The sequence below is a fragment of the Pterocles gutturalis genome, unplaced genomic scaffold (genome assembly GCF_000699245.1).
Source record: "Pterocles gutturalis isolate BGI_N339 unplaced genomic scaffold, ASM69924v1 scaffold28080, whole genome shotgun sequence".
NCBI lineage: Eukaryota > Metazoa > Chordata > Aves > Pterocliformes > Pteroclidae > Pterocles > Pterocles gutturalis.
Genome location: NW_010146682.1, coordinates 24,423 through 34,136, shown reverse-complemented (window position 1 = coordinate 34,136; position 9,714 = coordinate 24,423). Strand labels below are relative to the sequence as shown.

The following is a 9,714-nucleotide window of genomic DNA, read 5'->3' as shown; positions in this document are numbered from 1 at the left end:
ATTTTTTGTATATATACGTACAGCAATTGTTTTTCATTGCAATTACAACAGAAAATCCTGACTGTGGTATGCCATCTCTTCTCAAACTTCACACAAGACAATTCCAATTTTTCTAAACAGATTAATTTTATAGCTGCGTTTTCCTAGTTCCACTGCTAGCAGAACCAAGGGGAAGGTATTAGAATACTCATGTCAACTCATTCACCACCATCATAACATACTCTCCTCCTGGCTTTAATATCCGAAGATTTTTATAAAAGAGAATTATGTTGATGGAACACTTAAAAAATGTCATTAAGATTAGTTACTAAATCCTGTGGCACAGCATATTAATGCTTTAGAGGTCTGAATGCAAGTATTATTTTCAAAACTGATTAAAGTCTGTATCAGCTCTCATACTGAAATACTACCACAGACATTTCAATTGACAGGATCTGGCTAGAGGTGATACAGAACAGAGGCGATGAACAAACTCAAAAACAGATGCAACATTTGTCCCAAGTAAAATAGTTACACACCTAGTTTTCGACGTATCCAACATTCCACAATATAATATAGCTTTCAACTTTCATAAGAAACTGGAGGCAGAGAAAGAGGCCACTATTTTCCAGTTAGAGCCTAGTTATTTATCTGAAGTGTAAACTAATCACCACAGGCACTAAACATGCAACTGCTTCCATTCTGGTAACTCATGTAGTTTGGACTTCTAGCCCCTAGCTTCACTACACTTATCATAATTTTGACCTGCATTTTCAACACCTAATTTAAAAATAAAATCGCCACAAATGGCAAACCAAAATCATTCTAGGTATAGAAAACACACCACAGTGTATTCAGAGCAACATTCCTTTAAACTTCTATGAACATTTAAAATGCAAGTGAGGATCACTCATTTGCTACAATTTACAGAATTAATGCCTTATATTACAGTTATGTGCAAACATTCTGTACTGATAAGAATACAGAAGGCCACATTTCACCTCACCACACTGAAATAATTATTCACCTAAAGTAGATCTATATGTATTTTTCTTCCTCCTTTTATCTGCCCTGTATCACAGCAGTGCAGTCACCAGATTCTAATCCTCTGTAATCATACTGCTTGTCCCTGACACTGTTTCCAACAATGCTATCCAAATCACCCAACTAATTATTTCTCTGATTGATTTTTCCTGAATGCAGAGCTCAAATATTAATTTATTCATCACAACCTGATCTGCATCTCCCGCCAATCATATTGTATCTAACCATCAAGAACTATTAATCCAGAATGTTTAGATTTTTCATGCAAGCATAAATTCTGTGAATTGAATAATCGAAGATGCATAAATTCAATCAGTCAAGAAGTGGATTCATTCTGTAAAAGGCATATTGCACAAAATAAATTTCTTAAAGCGATGCTTTCTCCATATTTTTCCAAAGCTTGAACTGCCACTCATTCTAACCGGTAGTGGTTCATGTAAATATAAGATAGAGCTAAAACACCTCCATCCCCCCCAGGGTGATATGTGATTTTAGATAAAAACCTTTATCAAAGTCAATAGCATCTGTATGTACATTTTAAATTTATCTGTAGCACTATTTCAGCATTTGATTCCACAGCAATACAAGGTGGTCTAAAAAGGTATAGGTTTCTCATTTTGTAAGAATATCTCTTTAAATTTAGAAAAGTGTCACTTATTGATTTTCAGATATCTTAATTGGGTCATGCACTGAAAATAATTGGCTAACAGTTTCATCTTTAGAGGATGAAAAAGCCATAAAATAAATTTTAATGAGGATAAGATCTTCATCAATCTTCGTAAGACTGAAAGACATATTACTGAAGAAGTCTAATCTTAAATAAAGAAATCAATAACTTCCCCTCAGAAAATTTGAAATATTTTAACAAACTGACTGCCTGCTGTTATGGTCTATTGGACAATAGTGTCAGACTACTTTGACCTAATTAGAATGAGAAGTAATTAGTAAATCAAACAAATCCACAATCATAAGAGTCTAAAAAGGCTTATGGACAAACTAGGGTATTGCATCTTTATAATTTGTGCACTTTGTTTATTTTTTAGCCATAATACTCGGTTCATAATAGTCATCCATAACAGCCCCATATCAGAAAAATGTATTTAAGATAGGTACATACATTTGTAAGATCTTACAGAAGCAACCTCAGGTAAACTACAGCAACTGTAATAAAAATTTTCTCCATTAAATTTAAAAATTAATTTAAGATTGAACTCATTTCTAAACATGAGTTTAAGAATGTGACTATAATCTTTTTCATCCTCTTAATCTGACATCATATTGTGAGTGTATGGCAACTGTCAGGGACTAAATATACAATATACACAACTCAAATTGTTGAAAACAATGACATTTAAATGAATCAAAAAGAAATTTCTAACATAACATGTACACCAGCGGCAAACGCAATTACATCCTCCCCACTAACCAAAGAGAAATTACACTCAAGTCAAACACAACTGGTCACTTCCAACTGGGAATCAGGCTATCTGACAGGAGCAGCTGTTAGAACAGGCTTGACAAAATGCTTTGTTAGCACATAAGTTTAGAAATTCACATCCTTGCATTCCTTTGTGTCTCATTAAAGAAAAACACACTAGCTATTTTCCTGTTACTGCCTCTGTAGGAGAATGGCAGTGGGAAGCAGATAAGAGGTACAAAGTATTTTCTGTTGAGATAATCAGGGAAGTCAAAGATTTCTAACTCTGAGCGATGACAATGACCCCAGCTGAGCACTCTTCCATTAGTATTTTCACAGAGCAGGAAACTAGTATTAGAACATCATTCTCACTCTCAAGAAAGCATGTTCTACAAGCAAAAGTTTCAAAAAATTAACTCCTACCACCAAAGCAACTGAAATTTCTCAGGCCCCACAAAACAAAAAAACGGCATGTTTCAGGTTATGATGGAGTTGTATTGGCCAGCTAGAACACAACTGCTGATGGGTACCAGCAGATGAGTTCTGCTTGCCTTATCCTCTATAGGAGCACTCGAAGTCTTTTTAAACCTATCCAATGACAGATTTTTATAAAGCATGCTGGAACTTATTTTGAGACTTCAAATTTTTTGAAATGTAATTTGATGTATTAGTTTGATTTCAACTTGCACAGAAGTTGACAATGGAAAACAGCAGCAGAAGTAAACTGAATGGTACCGTCCTGTAAATCTACGAAGTGACAAAAAAAATTCCTAGTTCTGAATTTCCAAAGTGATACACCATTTCAAAGAAAAGTACCTTCATTAGAAAAATAAACACAAAATACAAAACCCCTGGCTTACCGAATCCCCCAGTACGAGTACAACAAATGTTAAGAACTTGACTACTGAAATTCCACTCAGGTTTTTGAAAATACCTTAATTTCTCCTGACAGTAATGAAAGACAGCAGAAAACAGTTAATATTCAAGGATCTTATTACCAATGACAAACTTAGACAAGATCAAAAAAAAAAGGGGCAAAAAAAGAAGTCTTCTATCTTAAATAAAAAAGGCCACTGCCCCATTTCATGCTCAAGGTAAAAGTCGTAAAAGTCTTCTAACTAAAATTCCAGTGTCAGAGACTGCTGTTATCCTTTACATAGAAAATCTCTTTAATTAGTATGTGCTCACCATAAATAAGAATGATAATACTTATTAATAATTATTATATTATTATATTGAATCTAATTGCGGTTATGATCTATTTTTGTTACTCTACTGCACTCTTGCATAGAACAAGGTATCCCAGTTTGTTTAAAGCTAAACTTCAGTTCTGAAGCATGATGGAATGGGAATAAGGAAGTAAATGCTAACTAATAAAAGTAATTCCAGAAACCATTATTAACATTAACTGCTGGTAAAATCAGATCGCCTTGTCTTTGCACATGAGAAAGAGAAGTAATCCAAACAATGAATTCATGGGCAACAGCAAATACCTTTTTTGGTTTATTAACAAAAGGGAGAGCAAAACTGCAAACTGAGATCACCTTTCAAAGTTATTTATAGAATAAACTATGAAGAGCATGACAGTTACTTTTTGTTTTAAAGGTTAGTCCCTAATCTGGCAAACCACATACGTTAAATATATGGGAAATTATTAAAAAAAAAAAAAAGAAAGCCCAAGCAAAAATAAATAAAAACCTGACTTACCTGTATGTGCATTACAAGCTGTGCTTTCTCCTTATCCTTACACTCTATGCATCTCTTTAGTTCTTCTACCTCTGACATTACAGCATTATGACCCAGCTTTGCTTTAAGCTCTAAAATATGTTTCTCCAGTTCTTGCTTCTCTCTCTCATATCTCTCAGCTACTATAAAATGGTAAGAAGAGAAAAAAGGCCCAGTAGAAACACCAACTTCTGGTAAATTATTTTTTCTCATTTATTTTTTGGCAGTTTTCTTCTCTACTTGAGAGTATTCTACAACTATTTATTTTGATCAAAGAATCTCTGAATAAATGGCTATACCTACATCATAACTACTGAATGAGACAGTATTTCTGTTTATCCAGTCATTTTATGGGGATTTTCCCCTCTTCCCAACCTCCTCCACCCCCACCAAAAAAAACCAAAACAAAACCCAAAACACAATAAAATATAATAGGATGGAAGAAATAAGAGAGAAATTCTGGTGTAAATGAAACTTGTCACAAACTTCAAGGCCAAGATTTTACCCCACCAGAGTAATACCTCCTGATTTGGAAGTCACACTATCTGTGAATTTTATGCCTGAATCCTATAACTACAACAGAAGTTCTTGATAAGAGTAAGCTGTAAATTCCTCAATCAGAAATTCAAAGGTCTTTAGTCATAAACAACTACTAGAGGTAAAGAAAATCTCTGTATTCTTCCCATGCACCTTTGAAGGAAGAGAAATAACACAGTAAGGAGAAACACAACTGCCTACATTGTATAAATATATGTGTATATCTTAATAGCTCCAGTACACTTTTTTATTTTCTACATATTTTTACAACTGCTTTGATTTATAATCATAAAACAAAGGGAAAAGTTAAAATATGCTTTCATTAACATGGAAGGCATATTGTTTCAAATAAATTCACTTTTAAGCAGATACATTAATATGACTGAAGAAAAACTATCAAAATTACTATTTTGTGTTACATTTCTGAAGCTAAGGCATGTATAAAATGTAGCCATTTTCCAGTGCTCTGTAAGATATTTGTAAAACAGGGAGCCAGAATCCTATTTTAATAACCAAGATAATTCAGTAGCTGAAGTATGAAAATACAAAAGAAATCATTAACCAAACCAATTAAATATTCACAGAGACGCTGGACTCGGAGTCACTATTTCTTTATTATCTCGAGTAATACATTTCTATGTTAATAATGAGAAAGATAGAGACTTTCTCTAATGCCTTTTTGATTATGTTTGAAAAGTTTAAACACAGATAGATAACTAATAATGTAGCAAAGACCTTACTAAAGTGGTAATCTAATATGCAACTACATTTTGAAATTGTTTAAAATATTTTCCTTCTAAATATAATTGTTCCATCTCTTAAATACTAACATACTGCAAACAGAAGCCTTGACTGCATCACACTGGAAAATTTTCTTAACCTCTCTGCATTATGTTGTTATCCCTTAGAAATTCTACTAGAAATTCATCAGTCTTATTAACCAGCTATGTAAATGCTTTTGCTATGATTTTCAAGATGGCAGAATTTAAACTGCAAATGGACTGAAATGTAAAATTTCAGAAAAATGTTTATTAAAAAAAATTCAAATGTTTTTCTTCTGTAAAATTACTATCCAATTTGCTGAAATTTTCTCTAATAACCTTTATTTGTTTTAACCACACAAATCATGGTATTTTATCCTAAATTTTCACTCTCATTGGTATTTATTTGTTAATATTCAGGTGCCAATACTCATTAAGTTAAAGCTGAGGACTTAAATAACTGGTTTTCTGTTGAAACAGTAGAAGAATTAGACTGAAATTCAAAGACAGAATTGGCTAAGTAGCTAATCTGCAGGCCTCTAGTGCAAAATTTGAGAGTTGTACCTGTTCTAATTCTCCTGTCATCATCTTGTATGTCCTGGTAGCTCTGGCGGTGCATAGCAATATTTGAAATTTGATGTTGCAACTCTACACGGTCTTCTTCTGCTCTCAAAAGTTGGGAACGAAGATCCTCAACCTAAAATGCATGTACAAGTATCAAATGTTTAACAAGAAACAGAATGAAAGAGTAATTACTTTTATTAAATACTACCAAAAAAATAAAGACTATACTTATAAACTATAGACTATATTTATAAATTAATCTTGAGAGTACTGAAGACAGTAAACAAAAAGACAAATTACTTCCTTATGATAGGCCAATAAGGTGATTATTCAAAATTAAAGGAAACATTTTAATTTGTTACGTTGACCACAGATGAAAATGAATTTCTCTAGATCAAACAAAATCCTACCATTTTATATGTAGCAATTGTCTTTTTACATTGCTAATGAATACACCTATAAAAATTTAATAACCAATAGACGTTATTTAAATACTACTCATTAAAAATACAATGTACTTATTCTTAAGGAACATAGGGGCTTTTTATATTTTTCCTTTCTTTCATATACAGCCTAGCACTTACAAAGATGACGTTGTGTACAGGAAAATAAAGAAAATACAACATGCTAAAAATGAATTGAAGGAAAATAGCTCTAACTCATATTACCAGTATGAGATATAGCACTATATTCCATGCACAGTGAGTTAAATTCAAAACAGCCAACTCAAATTTCTGCTAGATACACAAGTCAAACAATTAATGATCACTGATAAGTACGACAATTGCTGCCCTCTCCCTATTTATTTCAGTCTTCTTCCCCAGCTCCTCTGAAAGAAGGAAGGATTAGAAATGTTTAGGAGAAAGGATATTTTTCTAAAGCTGTAATCCAGGTTCCGGCAACTTCTAGATTTAATCATATGTGCTTCAACGGGTATTGTTTAGAGCACACTTTAGATGGTTTTTCAGGTGGTTGGGTTTTTTATATTTTTATCATGTTGCTATACAATATAGCAAATACTTCCAGGTCACAGATTTATCTGAATTCACTAATTATAGCATGCACTTTGCAAAATTACTAATACAGAAGTTATTCTAAAGCATACTATGAAGGACAGTTACAAATAATGTGTTTATGTACTTTAAAAGTACCATAACTATAATTATTATATATGAACATATATACATAAAAGTTTGGAAAGCAGAAAAAGTATAACAAGAGCTCAGTCCACATATTTTAGACTCTTAAACCTGTCTTTCTGTATATTCTTCTTCCCTTCCCAAAACAATGTTATCAGAGTATGGGATAGGAAGATTAAACAAAAAGACTCAGACACAGCCTAATATGAAAACTTTGAAATTTTTACCACCAAAAGCAGTTACCTGATGCAAAAGAGCTTCTCTACTGCCTTCTGATTCATTCAGCTTCTTCCGGGACTGCTCCAATTCCTGCTCAAGCTTTCATTGCAGAAGATGATGAAGAGAGAAAGCAATGTATGCATCATAGTACAAAAGTCTATTTTAGCTATTGAACTCTGGCAAAAATGAATTGATAAAAGCATATATTTTAAACTAGGTATAATATACTCAATATTATTTGTCCAAAATTTTAATGCAAACCTTCATTTTTACTAAATCCCTGCTATATTCATTTAAATTACATACAAAGTAACTTGCAGTCTATAATTTTTGTACAATATTCTAGATCAACACAAAGATACAAAGTGGTATATATAATCCAAAACAAAGCAGCACAAAAGCAAACCTTTACTGGGTTAAAAGTAAAAGAAAGGAAGATAAAGTTTTTTTAAAAATTTTCAAAAATATTGTTCCTGGATTTGAAACATACTTTAAAATTCAAATTAAAATGAACAATGACTTAACCCTTGAAGTCACCTTTGTTACACAGTTTATTCATAAAGGTGTTAAAGATGACATGCGTTGGTAGAACCAGTAATTCATAAATTCTGTGCTTCTTCTGTGTTGTTCAAGAAGAAGTATTTGAATTATTCTGGAAACAAGATGACTGAAAAATTGAAGTGCCCAGAATTTTGTACTATTTGAATTTTTCTAATATATAAATTATATAAATACTGTATATTATATTACTATTACATGTACTATTAATATTGCTATATAATTATATAAAAATATAATATGAAGAAAATTTTAAAATGTTTAATCGGAAATAATCAGGAACCTGAAGAACATTTAGGAAAAAACACAAAAACAAAAGTTACAAAATATTTTCTGACTTCTACCATAAATAGTTCAAAGGTCACAAAGATCCACATCGAAATATAGTTTTTGACAGCGGATACTGCTATTGGAGAGATAGCAAAGAGGATGTTTGAGGCTGGCAGATGAGCAAAGTAAACAGGACCAGTATTAACAGAATGGAGAGAGTAATGTAACATAAAACATTACATAGATGGTTTAGCATAAAGGAGTTAATACTTTGAAAGTATTGACAAAAAGGCTAAACTCTATGTACGAGGAAAAAAAACTAGAAAAAGTGTAATACAGCCCTTGCATCCTGCCAGAACAGAAACATAAGAAATCTTGTTTTCTATGAAGAGGAAGAGAGCAACGTGGCAACAGATAGTTCAGTAAGAGTAATTAATAATAACCATGGTGTAAAATAACCAGCAGGTGTTAGTTGCAGGGATAAAGAAAAAGTGCATCTTTGAGCTGCTGCAAATAAGAAACTGCAGACTATGTATAAATTCAGGGACAAATCCGGGAAAGAAATCAAGGACAATCCCCAATTTAGAAACTTGTCCACCTGGTATGATGGAAGAGGCGTTAGAAGTAACACACTATACCTAAAGAGCTTTGAAGGAAAGACAAAAGTTCAGCATAACTATATTCACAGTGCCTCTGATGCAAAAAAAACCCAACCCCTTGTTACCTTAAAGAGTAAAGAAAGTTTTATCCTGCTGGTTTCTCTGAAAAAGGAAGCATATACTGTAACATATGACACTATACACCTATTTAAAACCAAACAAGAAAGGAGAAAATTAAGTCTTACTTGGTTCTTCTCACTTTCATATTTCACAAGTTTATTTTTCATGAGTTCTTCTGTTTCATCTCGTTTAGCACCTTGCTTCCTTAAAGCCTTTAGAGGGGAAAAATATTTTGTGAACATCATTATAGAAGTTATAGAAGTCTTCATTTTAAGTCTACTAAAATGAAAAAATATGCTGATATATTTAAGAAAGATTATCTAGACAAATGCTTTCTGTTTATGTCTAATACTTCCATGTGGAGCCAATGTATACTGTTATGGAAGGATAAATATAGGTCCATGCATACATAAACACACCCATACACAGAACAGGGTCAAATACAAAGTCAAAACTAGCGCCAACATCCTTCCGATGTATAGAGTTCCAGACACTCAAAGCTGACCCCAAACACTTTGAGATTAAAGTTTAAGAGGCTCAAGAGATCCCCTGCAGATAAACTGTGAACATATCAGGTGAAAAGAATGTAACCCCTAATATAAAATATGCATTATATGAAATACAGTGCACCGTAGTAAGGAAAACATTACCATAAGGTTGTGTTGGAAGCCAAGAAAAGGAAAGTCATTTTTATCTGAATCTGGACAGATGCTTAGAATCACAGTATTAAGACAGAATCAACTGAAACTTTCCTGATCAAGAGTTACTGACACTGATGTGCC

General features: G+C 32.6%; 1 protein-coding gene across 1 annotated transcript in view; it reads right to left on the bottom strand.

The window, feature by feature from the left end:
* Nucleotides 1–4,147: 4,147 nt before the first annotated feature.
* The window catches only part of LOC104470790 (centrosomal protein of 128 kDa-like), a gene marked incomplete at its 3' end in the record, with an annotated part of 26,649 nt that continues 21,082 nt past the window's right edge, over nt 4,148–9,714 (bottom strand). The window contains exons 8-11 of the mRNA XM_010085840.1: nt 9,058–9,144; nt 7,410–7,484; nt 6,028–6,160; nt 4,148–4,305 (exon numbers count right to left, since the gene is read on the bottom strand). Of these exons, the coding sequence (XP_010084142.1) occupies nt 4,148–4,305; nt 6,028–6,160; nt 7,410–7,484; nt 9,058–9,144 (453 nt within the window). The remainder of the gene's footprint in view (nt 4,306–6,027; nt 6,161–7,409; nt 7,485–9,057; nt 9,145–9,714) is intronic.